Source organism: Mastigoproctus giganteus, chromosome 1, assembly GCF_048544385.1.
Source record: "Mastigoproctus giganteus isolate SK-2022 chromosome 1, ASM4854438v1, whole genome shotgun sequence".
Lineage (NCBI taxonomy): Eukaryota > Metazoa > Arthropoda > Arachnida > Uropygi > Thelyphonidae > Mastigoproctus > Mastigoproctus giganteus.
Window position 1 is genome coordinate 228,598,829 of NC_143575.1, and position 19,181 is coordinate 228,618,009.

General features: G+C 38.3%; 1 protein-coding gene across 1 annotated transcript in view; it reads right to left on the reverse strand.

The window, feature by feature from the left end:
* Positions 1 to 19,181, reverse strand: part of LOC150091574 (uncharacterized) — a 298,466-nt gene that overhangs the window by 162,087 nt on the left and 117,198 nt on the right. Inside the window, exons 6-7 of the mRNA XM_090369000.1 lie at positions 13,890 to 13,978; positions 2,188 to 2,261 (exon numbers count right to left, since the gene is read on the reverse strand). Coding sequence (XP_090225126.1) covers positions 2,188 to 2,261; positions 13,890 to 13,978 — 163 coding nt within the window. The remainder of the gene's footprint in view (positions 1 to 2,187; positions 2,262 to 13,889; positions 13,979 to 19,181) is intronic.

Sequence of the window (19,181 nt, forward strand, 5' to 3'; positions counted from 1 at the left end):
TGTTCTAATTTCTCTTGCTAAGGACCAAATTCCAAAAAATTCTCAAAATCCAGAAAGCCTCTAGTACCAAGGTTTCTGGATGGGGGGGGGGGGGATATTTCAAAATTCTTTGTGCACTTGTCAGCTCCCTGTGAAAGGCCATTGTACATCAATTCTTGCTTCTTTCATAACAGTGTCTGGTAAGTTATCACACTGAAACTGGCAGAACTAATGCCACAAAACATCTATTCTTTATCTTTAAAACACAAAGTACTGGAAATTTGTCCACAAAAAATTTCAAATATTTGAAAATGATGCACTGCCAACTAATGAAATTTGTGCTGCCTAAGCATTTATAAGAGCATCATTTTTCAATGGGAACTTCTACATGATGTAGTCACAAGCAGTCATAACATGCTTCCTCATTAAGCAAAAGAAGAAAATCTTCTCCTACCGGTTTAGTCTGCTATAGTAATAAATTTCTAAAATGGAAGATTTTAAAATTGTTGGCAAAATAAATTTGCATATAATATTCTTTAACAAATCTAGGAGTAATGACTGATGTCAGTATACAGAAGTGAGGCACATTGATTTGAAGAGCTATGTTCAGAACAAGCAAACAAATTGCTTTATTTGAGCCAGAAGAGTGAAATATGAACCATTTTCCAGCACAAGTGAAGATAAGATGCCTAGAATATCAACTTGCTTGGCCTGTTTGCAAGCAGTCACTAGTGATTGCTTGTAGTACTTTTCAATTTGGTAACTCTGAAAAAGTGCTCATATTGCTTTTCTCACCACTTTTATCCTCTTCTTTAAACAGACTTGTCAAAGGTTTCCACTATTCTACCAGTCTAGTTACATTTAACCATAGATAGCCAATGTGTACAATGCGTGCTTCAGAATATTTTTTTCTTTTACTTCAGTGGGTTCAGTATCAGTTGGAAATGTTTAAATTTATCTTTCCTTTTATCACTTCTTTCTAGATAGTAGTAAATTTTCACCAAATATTCATCCACTTTCACAGAAGGCATGCAGCTCCCTTTTCAGCATACAAATTAATAAGTTGACAAGGAGAGCCTATTAATTTGTCCACCAAATGCTCAAACTTTTCTTTTAACAATCTTGCTTCTTCAGTTTTTAAGCCTACAATAGCAGGCACATTATCAACACTAAGAGTCAGACAGTTTTTTGAAAGAATCTCACATGTTTTCAGGTTGTTCAGAAAATACCCACTGTTGTATACTGTAGAGCCACCTTCCATGCTGGCACTGAAAGCAAGCTGCTTTCAATTTGACAATTACTTTTTATTAGAAAAGATCACCATGATGGGTTATAGCTTGAAATCACTTTGATTACTGCCAACTGCAGCAGTCGAAAATGGCCCATTTTTCAGAGTTACTGCCACCACTTCTTTCCCAATCAGTAAAATTTCACTAACAGTGCCTGTTGTTTTTGTTCTTCCACAACCAATTTTTTTTTCTATATTGCTATTGGGAAATATATTTCTGAACAACATACCTGCACAACTCAGAGGAAGATTATGTTCTATGAAAAGGATGCAAATAAGCATTTGGCAGATATAACATCACTGTCACTATGAAATTCAATGTAAATTTTTGCATTTCTTTTTATGCAATACACATTGTCTTCATACTTATTTGTTTGCAAATACCTCATTAAATCATATTTCCTGCCACTACATTGAAAAATCACATTTACATAAGGCATAAGTACATAAGGCAAATGTGTTACCTTTTTCTAATTTTACAATACATGGAAAGCCTTGCATGCATGCCTTCTGCAATTTTACATCATATTTATTTTCCAAGTTACTTAAAGACGTAATTATGAGATGACTGAATATAGAAAACACTATTATTGGGTGTTTCTATTTTGCAACATAGACTAACACTGTACACCTGACGGACAATATGTTAATGTAAATGAGCAGAAATTCACTAATCTTTTTTTTAAAAATCCAATTTTAAATTTCATTATTTTTGTGAAAAAAAATTTTAAAAAGATGAAGAAAACCTGTGTTTTTGCAAATAAGTTCAAGAAATCTGTCACCAACTATATTATGATGGCAGTATAAAAAAGATTTTCCATTGTAAATCTGAAGAGTTGGCAGCAAAATAATTAGCTTTTCCATTTTCTGAAGGAATTCAGAAACAAAACAATAGAGAATTTTCAGCAGATGATCGTTACCTCAAGTTTTTCTTGTTTCTTTTTAACTGTTTTGATTGCTGTTTCTTCTTCTTCTTCCTCTTTCTGTTGTACAGCTAAATGAAGAAATTTATATTTTGCAAATTTCAATTAAAAGTAAAAACAACAAATATATATTGTAATTATTATACTATTTTAACCAGATCAAAAATTTTTAGCCTTTTTTTGAATGTCATGAAAAAACAAAGATCCAAGCTTAAACTTTAGGTAAAGCTATTCTCAAGTTTAGTTTTGATTTTTAAGTATTTTTTATGTTGAAAAATACTGGAAAAAAAAAAAAAAAACCCCAAAAAATCTTTTGTCCTGCCAGAAACATGCTTTTTCACAAATTCTGATTTAAAGAACAATTTTCTTGAATAATGGACCTGCAAAATAAAGAGAAAGACTCTACTTGTATAACAACTTTATGGTGTTTTCCCTTCTAACAAAAAAGAAATTTTTCATCTTGTTTCCTTCCTTCCTGAAACCCATGTTTTGCATGCTTTAAATGATCAGTAATATCAGTTTTTCTGCCAGATGGTATATTAACATAAGATAAACACAAATTACAAAAATGTAAACCTACTTCCTTTTTCTGATCTGGAAATTCAGGATAAACATACCATTATATGCATCCTTAAACTCGTGGAAATAATACTTTTCTTTTTGGCATTGTGGTTTACATGAAATTAATTCTGCAATTGTTGACAAGCACAAAAACATTATCTGTTAATTAGATAGTATGAATCAGAGCTGTAATGCTCAATACATTCTACGTATTGAAAATTACAGCTCTCCACGTATAACCAATCGATACACACAATTATAGAGGATTTTTTGAATAGCATGGTACAAAATTACATTAAATTAACACTGTAATGCATTAGGATTTAAAGCCTCAAGCTGCGAAAGAGATTAGGCTGTGTATTTTAGTCTAATTGCATCATTTATACGCAGCTAAATATAGATTAGCACATTTGCAATAGCGGCATTGTTTAAGTTACATCTCATATTGTGAATACCTTCATGACAAGTTGCCATGACATTGCACTATTTCGAATAAGTAACACTTCGCCCAAAGGAGAAGACTGTTGTTACTTATTCTCAGTGCCACCACCCAGATGGCACCGTATCAGGGCTATTTGTATATGTGTGGGATTATAACTTGACTATCCACATGTCCCTATTACACTTAGGAAAGCAAGAAGGTAGAGGGGAAAGTAATAGTAGGAGTGGAAGAGGAAAAGAAACGGTGTAGAAGAATGAAAGGGACAGTAACTCCTTCAACTCACACCACTCAAAAACTCAAACTCCTCGAATAGGCAACGCTTCCCCAGTGGAGAAGGCTGTTGTTACCTATTCTTGGAAACTCTGGACATCATCAGGCTCCCCCTGGTGCAGTTTCAGGGCTATTTGGCCCTTCTTCAGAGTGGGTGGGTAAGTAGGTACCCAAGTGAAGTAATAATGGCAAAACAGTTGTGAAGTATATCTTCACAATATGAGAGATGCCTGATGGTGTATAATATAAGTTAAGACTCCAATGCATTAGGGCTTAAAGCCACAAGCTGCGAAAGAGATTAGACTATGTGTATTTTAGTGCAATTGCATCATTTATACACATCTATATTTAGCTGTGTATAATTGCATCATTTATACACAGCTAAATATAGATTATCACATTTGCAATAGCGGCATCGTTTAAGTTACATCTCATATTGTGAATACCTTCACGACGAGTTGCCATAACATTGCACTACTTCGTATAAGTAACACTTCACCCGAAGAAGAAGACTGTTGTTACTTATTCTCAGTGGATACCACCACCCAGCTGGCACCGTTTTTGAAAACAGTATTGGATAAAGATGTCTGCTATCCTCAATATCCCTATTAGACTGAGTAAAGAAAAAAGAGGTAGGAAAGTGACAGTAAGAGAGGGAGAGGAAAAGATGCCATAGAAGAATGAAAGGGATTTTTAGTTGTGATTCACCTGAACTCAAAACTCCATGTCCCGAATGGGCAATGCGTCCCCCCTGACAGGGACTATTATTACCCAATTGGAGTCCTACAAGGATGGTTAAATTAATCCCCTGGTGCCATTTCTGGCTATTTGTCCTTAATCAGTGGGTAGGTAGGCTTGCTGGCTAGACCAGACATGTTTTCCAGTTTCCAGATATTTATATGGAATTTACCTTCAAGGACCCTATATGGATCCTGCTTTGGGACTACCTAGCGGCCTGTATGGCTGGGGGGGAAAAAAACTCCTTGTAATGAGCAGACAGGGACAGACACTCTTATCTTTACACCTCAACCCGATTGGGCTGCTCACTCTCCCACTGACACTCCGGGGAAGGCCCAGTCCATATGACCACCTGGTTGGCGGCCGCCTGGAGTTGGCTTGCCCTACATGGGTTCTAAAGTCAACCCCCCCTCTTCCACACTCCTGTTACTTCATGCAGCCTTCAAAGCTCAGCTGCCGTTCATCTGGGAGAGAGACCAAATGCCTGCAGCTCACTTGGTCCCTTTCCTCTAATAACTAAACTAATCTGTTTGGTACATACGCTTCCCTAGCCTATACTGATCATTATCATCTAAGCTGCACATATATGTTGTCATCTATTAGCCGACATAAGGTGTGGGGAAACACCATAATTGGAAGAATCTTTGCTTAACAAGTTGTAGTAATTCTAGTAGCAAAAATCTTCTTATTGCACCATGCATCATTCGAATGGTGCATTTTGACACCTCCTCTGCAGAACCTCCTTTTCTTTTCCTGATTTTCCAAGCCTGATATTTACATTCATTTAAGGTAATCGTCGCTCTGGAAATCGGGGCCGGGAACTGTAAGAATAGTACTTGTTCCCTGGTCAAGCGTGGTATTCCCACTGTTTTGTGTACACCAAGTCAGATGCACAGAATAACCGGACAAGAGAAGAAGCATGTTCCACTGTTTCACATGCCTTACAGTAAAAACACTCAACATTCATGTGCCCTCGAAATTTGGCTTTGTTCTTCTCCACTGGCAGGTGTCCGTGTATTATTCTCCATGCCAGGTCTTTCCGTGACTCATAACTTATATGATGGTGTAGGATGCCCAACATCTGAGTCACATTAAGTCTCAGCCAACTGCCACGCAGTTGGCTGAGGTACTAGCAACCGGTACTGGCGTGGTATTCATGTCGGATAACTTCCAGTATATTTCCGAAATATTAAGCTTGGTTCCCATGTGCAAACCCCCTACAGATAACTCTTGTAAGTGCTTGATTACCAATTTGTAAAAGGGTGTTATTATTTCTACTGTTGGACCAGTGTGCTCCTCTCCTAGTAGTTCAGTAAACCTTCCCATATTGTACTTTACTAAGGCAGCCGCAGCATGGGCTCCCCGTAGGGCAGTCCAAATGTGCTTTAACACATATGCCCACCTTAACCACTTTAACCGTGGTACTGCATAACCCCCCTCACACTTCCTGCAGTATAGCCTCTGCTGCATCACTTCTTGCTGTCTGCTGTTCCAGAAGAACTTAAATAGCCTTCGAGTTAGCTTTTTCTGCACGCAGTAATTAAATGATGTAATTGACACAGTATTCATCAGAATCATCCACATAATACACATCCTTCCGGAGAAAGATAGCATCCCCAGATTCCACTCCGAGAGAGCATCCTCCCAAGAGTCTAGTAATTGCCGGGACGATACTACCAGATATTTCACAAAAGGAACCCCTAGGATGGTTATAGGTGCTGTCGAGACTGTGAGGTCTGCTGGCAATTGTACTGGAGCCTCAGTTCCCCACTGTTGACATTTGGTCTTGCTTTTGTTTAGACATAGGCCACTGGATAAGCTGAAATGACTACAGGTTTCCAGTGCTCTTTGTAGAGAACTACCATTCGCCAAAGTTAGGATCACGTCATCCGCATGTGCTACATATTTGCAATCAGAGTGTGGCCCAGGAAGATGAACCCCGCTGATGTTTTTAAAAATAGCTAATTGCCTTAATATGGATTCTAATGCCAATGAGAATAGTGCAGGGCTTAGTGGGCACCCCTGTCTAACTCCCCGTTCCTGTTTTATTTTCTCCGAGCTGTAGACATTAATCAAAAGAGTGGTTTGTGCCCCTTTGTACAGACCTATAATGGCTGTTCTTAGCAAAGAACCCATTCGGACTGTATGCAGCAGATTTTTAAGGTACTTATGGGAAAGCTTATCAAAGGGCTTTGCCAAATCCAGTACTGCCACCACTACACTGTATTGTTTCTGCTTACAGTATCCTTGCAAATCTTTTAGAAATAACAGATTTGCCATCATAGATCTTGTTGGAATTGCGTATGTTTGATTGGGACCTATGATGTGCCCTAAATGCCTTTTGAGTCGGGCGTTTTGGCATACAACTTATAATCTGTATTAAGTAGTGGTATTAACCTCCATTCACCCACTTCTTTCCCCATTTTACCCTGTTTTTTGAGAAATATGGTTTGGGCTTCTATAAATTCTTCCGAGACCCCCCCCCCCTTCCTAGAAGAATTTGGAGAAAATGACGGCCAAGACTGGCCCAATTTCCTCCCAGTACCTCTTATAAAATTCCACTGTTAGCCCATCTGGACTTGGCACTTTACCTCCTTTCATATCTTTCAATGCTAATGATAGTTCACTCAGGGGGTTAGGTTGATCCTGTTCATGTCTATGAACTGCCAAGAACCCTGGTAATTCCCGGCTCACTAATAAAGCTGGTCCTTTAAATGCTGTATACATTTCCTTGTAAACATGTGCAAAACACTTAACGATGTCACTAGTGTTCTAATATTGGTGTGGGCCTACCTGTATTTGATGGATTAAACTGCTGTCTTTATGTGATCTGTTGAATTGCTTGAAAAAGAAAGCAGATGACTTATCAGCTTTCCTGTAACATATGTGCATCTGGACCACCTCATTTTCTGCCTGCCTCTCTAATAATGCCACAATTTCTTTTTGTATTTCTCTTTCTCTCACTTCATCCTGACAAGACTTTAGGAGCCTCCGAACTTCATTGAGGTTCTTTAACTCTTTCTTACTTTCCATGTTCCTTACCCTTGTTAATTTTTGAAAAACTGTTTTTATTGCATTTTTATAATTTGCCCAGCTTCCTTCTGTCCAGTGATTGGAGTCTCTCAAATGCTGCGTTAATCTTTTAATGCCCCTGTGGGTCACTTTGCAAGAACACCGGTTTTAACCTCCAGGTACCCTTCCCCTGTTCTACAGTTAGGCTTAATGGAAAGTCCATTATAACAAATTTGTGATCTGTTATTGTGCGGGGTCCTGAAACGTTGATATGTCTTACCCAATTTATTTTGTCTGCTATCTTGCTTGGGACGTAGAACCGGTCAATGCGGGTCCCTACCATTCCCCTAGACCAGGTTGCTCCCTGACTTATGGGATATTTCTTTCTCCATATATCTATCAGGTCATGTTTTAAGCACAAGCTGTTGAACTCCAAGGAGCCCCCTGTGCCTCTTGTTGGATCCTCCGTACCTGTCTTATCTTTAACTGGGTCTAACACGCAATTCCAGTCTCCTCCTAGTATAATCAATCGGGCCACCACCATAAAAAGATGTAAACTACTAAATATCAGCCTCCGCTCTGGAGCGGTGTTTGGTGCATATACATTCATCAGTCTCATTGTGTGCGACCCTATTCTCCAGTCAATGCAAACTATTCTCCATTCTATGTCCCTTTGAAGATTGCAGAATTTTCCTATAACTGGTGGTAAGACTATGATGCCTACCCCCTTGGCATTCCTTGAGCCCAAACTCCAGAAGCTTAGACATTTGTATCTGTTCTGGAATTTTCGCACTTGGACACTGTTACTAAAAGTGACTTTCTTGGATGATTAAAATCCTTACCCCTAGTAACAACATGCTTCTCCATAGATGATGCTGAGCATGCCTTTGAGCAAAGCCCCTTATGTTCCAAGTACCAATGATTAGCATGTAAATACAATTCGTGTTCCCTTAGAAATCTGATCTATTGTGTCAGAGATATGCTTAGAGCATACAAGGTCCTGCCTAACTCATGTTCATGTCCTAATAACCATGAAATTCGGGAATTGTTTAGCTGCTGCACTATTCCCAGTCCTACTAAGTTTCTAAAGAATACGTCTCTCCACATGAATTGGATGTTGTTTACTTTGCCTCCTTGAGCTGCTCTAACACTATTCTCTGCTTCCCTAGCCGCTGCTCCCATTCTTCTAATTTAACAGTTAATGTTTCCGATCCTACTGGCACGTGTTTTTTTTAAATGCTCCACCCCCAGTAATTTGTCACTACCCTCGCCTAATGTCCCTTCTGTTTCGGAGTCATCTGAACTTAGCTCATTCAGATTTTGCATTGTGTCCTTTCCTTTTTCTACAATTTGCCTCTTTCCTTTTCCTTCTCCCTCTAGACTTCCTTCATCTTTGTTGTCCCCACTCTTCATACCTCTTGCTATTTCCACTGTTTTCGTTAAAGTGGGGGTGTTTTGACTTATGTCTATAACCCCTTTTTCTTCCCCTGTTCCTGTAATTAGATTCACTGGTTCAGCTGACAATATCTTTTTTATGATTCCCTGTGGCCTTAAAATGACCATGTTACCCTTTTCCGAATTTTCTTCTCCTACTTTTCCTTCCCCTCCTCTGATGGCATCTGCATATGACCTAACTGAGCAACTTCCCACTTTGTGGCTTGTCTCCCCACATTTATTGCATGCTTTGGAGCAGTCACTACTGATATGCCCCACTTCTTTGCAATTAAAACAATGCCCTTTTGTGAAATTCGCACCTAAATGATCCAAGCTGCCACATTTTAAGCACTTCTTCTCTACCCCCCCCTCTGTAATTCAGAAGTAGTCGATTCCCTATTACATAGATGATGTTCGGAACTGGCTTTCTCATTTCCATTTGCACTGTTACTTTTCCCGTATACAGCTCTGGAAAGCCCTCCCACATGTGCATTTCTATTCTCGAGATTTTTCCGTATGCTTCTAATGAAGTTTTTAAATGTGTTAGACATTTCAATTGGGTAACGCTCTACGGTGATATATTTCCTGATACTATCCACCAAATGGGGGTGTATCACTCGGTTTTCAAAAGGGAAGCCCCTCAGCAATGTGTTTGTTTGTTATTTAGTTTTTAGGAGCATTAGCAACTAAGGCCATATTGCTCCGGGATATGCGGTGGTCATTCCCTGACCTTTCCGCATCCTCCGTATTTGGTGGTGATGGGCTTGAACTCAGCAATGTGTCTCTTGTCATGCAGTCTTTACAAACTACATGGTATTTCCTCAAAGGCAAGAGAGTGAACCTCTGTGATCTGGATAAATTTACGCTTTTCGCTAAACCTTCAATTACTTTTCTCGGTTCATACTCTGCATCCAGAGTGAATTCCAAGGTCATCTCACGTATATAAAAACTCATTTTGGGGAAAAAAAAAAAAAAAAAAAGCAAACAACGGCCGTGCCGCAGGCACTAATCCCACCCTGGTCAGCAATGAAAACTTAATGTTATAACTTACGATATTTAGAAGGACCTTGAAGCAGCACAACCTTGTCAGGTGACTATTCAAAAGAAGAACGTTTATCAGGCCTTTCTTTGGTGGGTGGGTAGGTACCCGAGTGATGTAATGATGGCAAAACAGTTGTGAAGTATATCTTCACAATATGAGAAATGCCTGATATTGTGAAGATATACTTCACAACTGTTTTGCCATCATTACATCACTTGGGCACCTACCTACCCACCCACCCACCGAAGAATTCCCAAATAGCCCTGAAATGGTGCCGTCTGGGTGGTGGCATCCACTGAGAATAAGTTACCAAGAGTCTTCTCCTTCGGGTGAAGCATTACTTATTCGAAGTAGTGCAATGTCGTGGCAACTCGTCGTGAAGGTATTCACAACATGAGATGTAACTTAAACGATGCCGCTATTGCAAATGTGATAATCTATATTTAGCTGTGTGTAAATGATGCAATTGCACTAAAATACAAATAGTCTAATCTCTTTTACAGCTTGAGGCTTTAAGCCCTAATGCATTAGAGTCTTAACTTATATCATACACCATCAGGAATCTCTCATATTGTGAAGATATACTTCACAACTGTTTTGCCATCACTTGGGTACCTACCCACCCACCGAAGAAGGGCCAAATAGCCCCTGAAACGGCACCAGGGGGAGCCTGATGATGTCCGGAGTTTCCAAGAATATGTAACAACAGCCTTCTCCACTGGGGAAGCGTTGCCTATTTGAGGAGTTTATGAGTTTTTGAGTGGTGTGAGTTGAAGGAGTTACTGTCCCTTTCATTCTTCTATACCGTTTCTTTTTCTCTTCCACTCCTACTATTACTTTCCCCTCTACCTTTTTGCTTTCCTAAGTCTAATAGGGACAAGTGGATAGTCAAGTTATTATCCCACACACATATACAAATAGCCCTGATACGGTGCCATCTGGGTGGTGGTGGTATCCACTGAGAATAAGTAACAACAGTCTTCTCCTTCAGGTGAAGTGTTACTTATTCGAAGTAGTGCAATGTCATAGCAAATCATCGTGAAGGTATTCACAATATGAGATGTAACTTAAATGATGCCGCTATTGCAAATGTGCTAATCTATATTTAGCTGTGTATAAATGATGCAATTGCACTAAAATACACATATATTAAATTAACACTAAGATATTTGGCCCAAAGTTACCATATTTCTTTTCTAAAATATTGCCCTGAAAAGCTCAATAAGCTTGTAATGCTCAATACATAAAACGTATTGAGCATTAAAGCTCTGGTTCATACTATCTAATTCATTTTTTAAACTCTTATTGACTATTTAATTCGCTTCCTTTCTCTTCAGGTATAACCTATTGATACACACCGTTATGGGGGATTTTATGAATAGCTTGGTACAAAATTACATGAAATTAACACTAAGATACTCGCACCAAAGTTACCATATTTCTTTTTTAAAATATTGCCTTCAAAACAACATCGTTCTGAAGTTTGCCAGGGTCAATTTCAATCAAAACATTTCGGGCATAAAATGACTAGCACTTGCCACATTGCGTAATATTGTTAAATTTGCCTTAAAATCTTGATATTCTAATAAATAAAAATACCTTTCCCAGGTTAGGAAGCTTCGCGATAAATTAAAAAATTATCTACATCCTAACAACTGGTCTGTATTGAAGATCTCCATAGATTTGCAACAGGAAGCACAGGCCTCAGAAATAAAACACAGACACGTTAACAAATTACAAACATTATTGGGAGGGTCAAGACGCGTCCATATGAATTCTAACACACTGTTGCAGGCTTGCGACCAAGTGCATACAAGATGGGTGACGATCCCCCCTGCATACACACTACGTGCTACCACAGAATACATCAGCTAGTTCGTGAACATGACAGTTCAGCTTTACATGAACTTTGGGAAAATAAAGACATTATTATATAGAGGGCAGATAAAGGAGATACAGCGGTAACACTTGATAAACCTGATTATATTAATAAGTTAGATTCAGTTGTTTCAGATACGTCCACTTATCTTGAAGCAGACCCGGCACTATTTACCAATTTGGTCAATCAATACAATAAAAACGTTAACCATATATCGAAAAAACGACTACATTACTATGGGGTTCAATTAAAGGAATTGAAGGCCAGAACATACAATATTCCTGCACTTTTCAGTCAGGTAAAATTCTTTAGAGATTCTTTAAAGATACCGAATTTAAAACTGTGGCCAGGCCAATACAGAAATTACACACTATACCGAACAATCGCTCAGTCCTTTCCTCATTCGAAACACAAATTAATGACCGGGTATACATTTCTTGCGGTGATTGCGACTCGTCTTACGAAGGTTTGACAAGTTTTACTCTGAATATTCGTGTTAATCAACATGCGGCCTCAGTTCATGCTTCTTGTTCAGCAGTGTCAGAATTAGCCTTTCACAGTGTTAATGAAAAACATACTTTTTTATTTAATGAGGCCAAAATACTTAGTGTTCAACGTAATTATATGCACCTATTAATTGCAGAAACTGTAGAAATTAAATTACATGAAAATTCTGTTAATGTTTGCCGGCCATATCTGATCTCTGATTTGTGGGCTTTTACGCGCATGTACGAAAACAAATAATCCCTATTTAAGTTTCATGCTCACCCCTATTCGGTAATTTTCATTCCTGTAATCATGACATACGGTCAAAAAGCGTTGTCAGCTTCCGGAAGGAAAATCGTTTTGCAATTTTTTCGTTAAATTCTTTTAATTAATTTTCTTATTTTTAATTGAGTTAAATTGTTTAATTATTTGTTACTGTAATGTAAGATTTTCGATTTTTTTGTTTTAATTTCTGGAGAGTATCATATGGAAGTGTTCTACATACTATATTGAAGTAAACTTCTTTTATTATTTTACAGTTATCTGTTAATGTATGATTTAATGAACAATTTGTAGAAAATAAGTGGTAAAGAATGCTTCGAGTGAAGAATTTGTTTTTCCTCCACAGTAATATGACACCTAATACATTCAGAAAAAAAAACAATACTCAAAGAAAAGAAACCAATTTTCCAACAAGCTGCATGTTTTCAAAAATATTATTTAAAGACAAATAATTAGGAAAATTAACTATTTACAATTGAACAACCCTGAACAATACTCAAAGAAAAGAAACCAATTTTCCAACAAGCTGCATGTTTTCAAAAATATTATTTAAAGACAAATAATTAGGAAAATTAACTATTTACAATTGAACAACCCTGAACTGCAATATTGTTGTTGAGCAAATTCACCAAAAAAAAAAAAAAAAAAAAAGAAAGAAAAGAGAGAGACTTAAGTGTTTATCTTAAAAAAAAAAAAAAGGACCAATAGGAAAAATAAGGGCCATTCAAGGGCTTTAACACTTGTTCGCATCTGAATTTGCTTGTGTTCAAAGAAACAACTGAGTGGCATTAATTGAATGAGGTTCTCATATTTACTCTGTGTTAGACAGAAATATTGTTAAAGCAAACTTAGGCTGTTTTTGCATTTGTTGTGATATTGATACCAAGAACAAGGTAGCTATGATTAAAAACACACAGATGACATTATTTAAAAACCTCTTAGCAATACTTCAAAAAAAAAAAAAAAAAAAATGATGGAAATGATACTAGATATTTTAAAAATCTTTGTACATACAGTTCAGATAATAAAACTGATTTGCTCAATAATTCTCCTTGCTTAGTACTGTTATTTATTTGAACTCCTAAACTGGTTCTTCAGCATGCAAAAATGCAATGTAAAATTGACCACATCTAAATTGAACAAATCTACCACAAAATAACATGTATCACTTAAAATTTAATGATAATCAAATTGTAAAACAATTTGATTATCATTAAATTTTATTATCTTTAAAATTTTATTTGATTATCATTAAATTATTATCATCTTTCATACAGTTACAATCAATCAGAGCTGTCAACAAGGCAGTCAAATATCTGCAGAGGACTGAATGGTATGACATGCATGGGGAATAACAACTGATGTTTCTTCATTCCTGAAATTTCATATGCTGATCGTTTACCTAGGCAAGCAGCCTCTTCAAACCCTAATTTATTCTATTATTCAATAAATGTATCAAATAGAGTTTTATTCAATAAACAATCCAGAAGGAGGCAATAATGTTATTGCTTAGTTCTGAACTTTTCAGATTCATATTTTCTGAAAAATCTTACCTAATATTTCTGGCTCAAGAGATGGCGTGCTGGGAACTAATGCTGGAGTACCACCATAAGCTTCAGGAGATGGAGGAATAATTAAAGGCCTAAAATACATAATCGTTGCAATCATAAATATAAAACAGAGAATAAGCAACTGTCCATTCAAATAACAGAATTTTTAGCACAAATAATATTCATACAAATATATATAAAGTGAGCTGCAAGTTATAGCACTTTACTGTAATCAGTTTGTGTATCAGCTTGCTTAAAAAGGCAGTGATTATGTAAATAAAAGGCAGTAATTTACTGTATTTCCCCATGTATAAGATGCACCTTTTTTTCGAAAAATTTGGGATTCTAAAAACTGGGTGCGTCTTATACAGTGGTCGTAGATTTTTTTTACTTGCATTTCCTGCTTTTTCGCGCTTGTTTTCTTTGCGCTCATTGTTTAGCACTTGTTTCCGGTACATTAGGTTATGTTTTGCCACATTCTGCGCAGAAATGGCTCAGAAAAGATTTTCGTACAGTGCTGAATTCAAGTTAAAAGTGATCGTTTGCAAAAGTGAATGGAAATCGTGCTGCGTTGGATGAGGACCAAACTTTTTTTTTAAGTTTGGTCCTCATCCAACTGAGAAAACAATCTGAGACTGGCTACTGGAAGAAGAAACCATACTGAAAACGCCACGGCAGAAGAAGGCCATTAGAGACAAGTCAGCAAAATGGCCTGATTTAGAGAAGGAATTGAAGATATGGATTGAGGAGCAAAGGGCAATTGGGATTCCATCTCTGTGTCCACAAAGATGGTTCAGCATAAGGCAAGAAGAATTTCTGATGAAAAAGAAGTTACTGATTTCAAAGGAGGACACAATTGGTGCTTCAGGTTCATGAAATGGAATGGACTAAGCATGTGTACATGCACGAGACTTGCCCAAAAGATGCCTGAAAGCTATGAGCAGAAGGTCTTTGAATTTCATCGTTTTGTCATTCAATGTCGGAAGACATCAGTTTGAGTTGGGATAGATTGCAAATATGGACAAAGTCCCCCTTCAATTTGATGTCCCAAGTAACAGAACTGTTGATAAGAAGGGGGTGAAAACTGTAACTGTGAAGACAAGTGGACATGAAAAGAGCCATTATACAGTTGTTCTGTCATGAACGTGATTGTCCACGTTCATGACAAGGGTTGGATGGATCAGGATGGGATGAAGATCTGGTTTGAGCAAGTTTGGAGCAGGAGACCAGATGGGCTCTTACGCAAACCTGCCCTATTGGTGCTTGATCAGTTCGGGGCACACATAAAAAAAAAAAGTACAAAGAAGGTTGCTGCAGAGCAAAAATCAAAACTTGTTGTCATACCTTGACATCCCAGCTCCAACCACTTGATGTCAGCATTAACAAACCCTTCAAAGCGGACATGAGAGACGAATGGAACCAATGGATGAAGTCTTCTGGGGACAATTTGACACCAGCAGGAAGAGTGAAGAAACCAACTATAGGAGAAGTTTGTACCTGGGTGAAAAGATCCTGGGATAATATCAAGATTGAGGTCGTTATCAAGTCATTTAAGAAGTGTGGCATTTCAAATGCCATAAATGGAACTGAGGAAGACAGTGATTCATCATCAGACACAGATGAGGACAAGCTAATGGATGGGAGTTTTGACAGTGATGAGTCGTATGAATTTTACGAAGAATAAAACTCGAGTTCAATAACTTTATGTAATACATTTTTTTTCAAATTTCGGGCCCCAAAATTAAGGTGCATCTTAAGCATGGAAGCGTCTTATACATGGGGAAATATGGTAACTACAAAATTATAATTCTTTATTTTTATCACTTTACGAAAATAAAGAATTATAATTTTGTACTTAAATTACTTTCAGATCACCAAATAACCTACATCTTCTGTTACCATTTTTCTTAAGTTGAACTTTTTTCCCACCTCTTAATTCTAATAATTGCTCTAAATATATCACTATGATCATTCGAATAGGAATGAAAGTCTTTATTCCCCATTCTATCTGAAATTCTTATCATTTATTTAAAACTTGATTTGCCAAATGTACTAAATCTGTTCGAGGAAAAGAGTAAAAAGTTTATTACTTGCATCAAAACCCCAGTTTACTACTCTACCTATTAGAAAATAGGACTTGAGTTTTGGGTTGCATATCACAAAACTTTCTAGCAGCAACAGACAAACTGACTTAAAATAAATTTATTAAAATAATATCTACATAAAATACTAAAACAGAGATAAAATAAAAGCGCTAAAATACAATAAAATAAGGATAAAACTAATATACAGTAGCTTTCGAGATGAAGTGCCTCTTTATCGGTTTAGTTGGTGAATAGTATACTGCAGTATATATATGTTGGTTACAACAACAAAAGTCAGCTGAGCATGAACATGCATCACAAGTCTGGTGTCGGTAAAGCAGAATTACGTAAACGTGATGATCGACAGTGCTCATTGCACTGCTTTGTTTGTTTGTTTGTTTGTTTGTGTTTTATTGGCGCATCAGCAGCTGAGGCTATAATGCGCCAAGAAGAGGTAACATAAAAATTTAAGCTCTCGGTGACCTAATTGGTTAGGCCACCGCGTCACGCTATATAATAACAAATAGCTAAAAAATAAATTAATAAAGAAGTAACAATAACGTATACATTTCAGATACAATTAAAAACTTTTATTAATTTAAAATAGCTAAAGACAGCAGACACATGGTCATTGTCGGATAAAATCTGACTGAGTGTATAAGGCTCAGTCAGATGATTAAAAGCGGTAAAACGGATATTCCTAAAATTTGGACAATCGATTAAAAGGTGTCTGATAGTTAAAACTGTGCCGCAGGACTGACACATAGGAGGGTCATCAGCCCTCAGCAAAAACGAATGAGTCAAATGACTGTGTCCTATGCGGGTCCGGGCAAGAACAACTTCCTCCTTACGATTCCTGCGCAGACTAGACTGCCACGGTTCAATAACAGGCTTTATATGATATAATTTATTCGCAGTCTGTCTATTCCACGAATCCTGCCATTGGGCATATATCTTTTGGTGTATTATTTGCCTGTAGTCTGTATAGGGGACTGACAGGCAGCGGTTATTATTGGGAATTGCTGATTTGGCTGCGGCGTCAGCCAAATCATTTCCCCTAATCCCAATGTGGCTGGGAATCCAGCAGAAGCGGATGTCATATTCGCGTTCATAGAGAACGTGAATCTTCTGCTGAATGCTAGACAGAACTGGATGAGGATTATACCTCACAGATATTAAAGCCTGTAACGTGCTAAGAGAGTCGGAATATAAAATGAACCGTTGGTATTGGCATTTACTAATATGATCCAAGGCTAACTCTACAGCGTGCAGCTCTGCAGTAAATATGCTGCAATCAGAGGGAATCTGCTCTGAGATAGTGCTGTCTGTGAAGACAGCAGCAGATCCCACATATGATTCTGACTTCGAACCGTCTGTGTAGACTGGCGCGAAGTCAGAATATTCAGTTCGGTGTGCTGAATGAAGCTGCAGGTAGACACATGATGGCGTGTCCGACTTTCCCCCGTTTCTAAGCGACAAGTCGCATGTCGGGACACGAGCATGCCAGGGTGGAAAGGGTTGCTTTGATGTTTGGACAACCTTGTCTACCTTGATATTAAGTTCTTTGAGTAGCTCCTGGAGACGAATACCAAAAGGACGATTGGCAGTCTTACGAGTATTGTATAAATTTTCCCATCGTGGCTCAAAAACGAATGGCCACGTAGGATGGTCTGGCAGGGATTTCAGTTTTAAAGCATACTTTAAAGACAACTGCTTACGTCAAAGCGATAACGGTGGTTCGTTTGCTTCAACGTATAAGCTCCGGACAGGAGATGTGCGATATGCTCCAGTAGCAATACGTAGGGCCTGATGATGGACGGGGTCCAGCCATCACAGGACACTGTCTCTGGCTGAGGAATATACCTGGGACCCATAATCTACTTTGGATCGCACAAGTGCACGGTAAAGCCAAAGAAGGGTGCATCTGTCTGCTCCCCAAGTTGTAGAGGAGAGCGAGCGGAGGATATTAAGCCCACGTGTGCACTTTGTGCGGAGTTGACGAATATGATTCAAGAAGATCAGTTTTTTATCGAAGATGAGTCCCAAGAATTTTGTGTTCGCTGCTACTGGAATAGCATTTTGTCCGAGCCTTAATTCAGGTTCAGGATGAAGATTACGCTTGCGACAAAAGTGTACACAAACGGTCTTCTCCGGCGAGAACCTGAAGCCATTAGCAAGTGCCCAGGAATTCAAGCTATCAATGGCTTTCTGCAGTTGTCTTTCAATAACCCTCATGTTGCACGACTGGCAAAAAATGCTAAAGTCATCAACATAGAGGGCACTGTTTACGGTTGGAGGAAGTTGTTCTGTGATGGAATTAATTTTGATGGCAAAAAGCGTGACACTTAATACAGATCCTTGTGGTACTCCCTCCTCTTGGCTAAAGGAGCGAGAGAGTGAGGATCCCACACGAACTTGGAACGATCGATTGGCTAAAAAGTTTTGAATAAAAAAGGGCAGATGCCCTCTTAGGCCTAGGCTATGTAAATCTTTTAAAATGCCAAATCTCCAAGTTGTGTCATACGCTTTCTCCATGTCAAAGAACACCGACACCAAGTGTTCGCGTTTTAGGAAAGCATCCCAGATGGATGCTTCCAATCTAATGAGATGGTCCAAAGTGGACCGGTTCCTTCGGAAGCCGCACTGGATGCTGGAGAGAAGGTCATTTGATTCTAAATACCATACTAAACGAGAATTAACCATTCTCTCCAGGATTTTGCACAGACAGCTAGTCAGAGCAATAGGACGATAGTTGGTGGTGACTTTTGGATCCTTTCCTGGCTTAGGGAAGACAAGAACGATTGCCTTTCGCCAGGAGTCCGGAAACTGCCCTTCAGTAAAGATTCTGTTATACAGAAGGAGCAGACAATCCATAGATTTTGGTGAAAGATGTTTAATCATTTCATAATGGATGCCATCTGGTCCAACAGCACTTGCTTTGCAAAGAGCGAGGGCTCTTTTCAGTTCCTCTATAGTGAACGCCGCGTTGTAGGGATAGAGCCCTTTGGACTTAAAATTAAGTGCTTGTTTTTCCATTTTATTTTTCAGGACCAGGAACTCTGGGGAGCAGGAGGATGTTGCGGAGATGTTAGAGAATGTTTCCCCAAGAGCATTGGCTATCGCAGTTGGATCTGCAATAGCGCATCCATTATAATCTAGGATTGAAGAAGGGTGGGATGTATATTTCCCCTTCATTTTCCGGATTTTATCC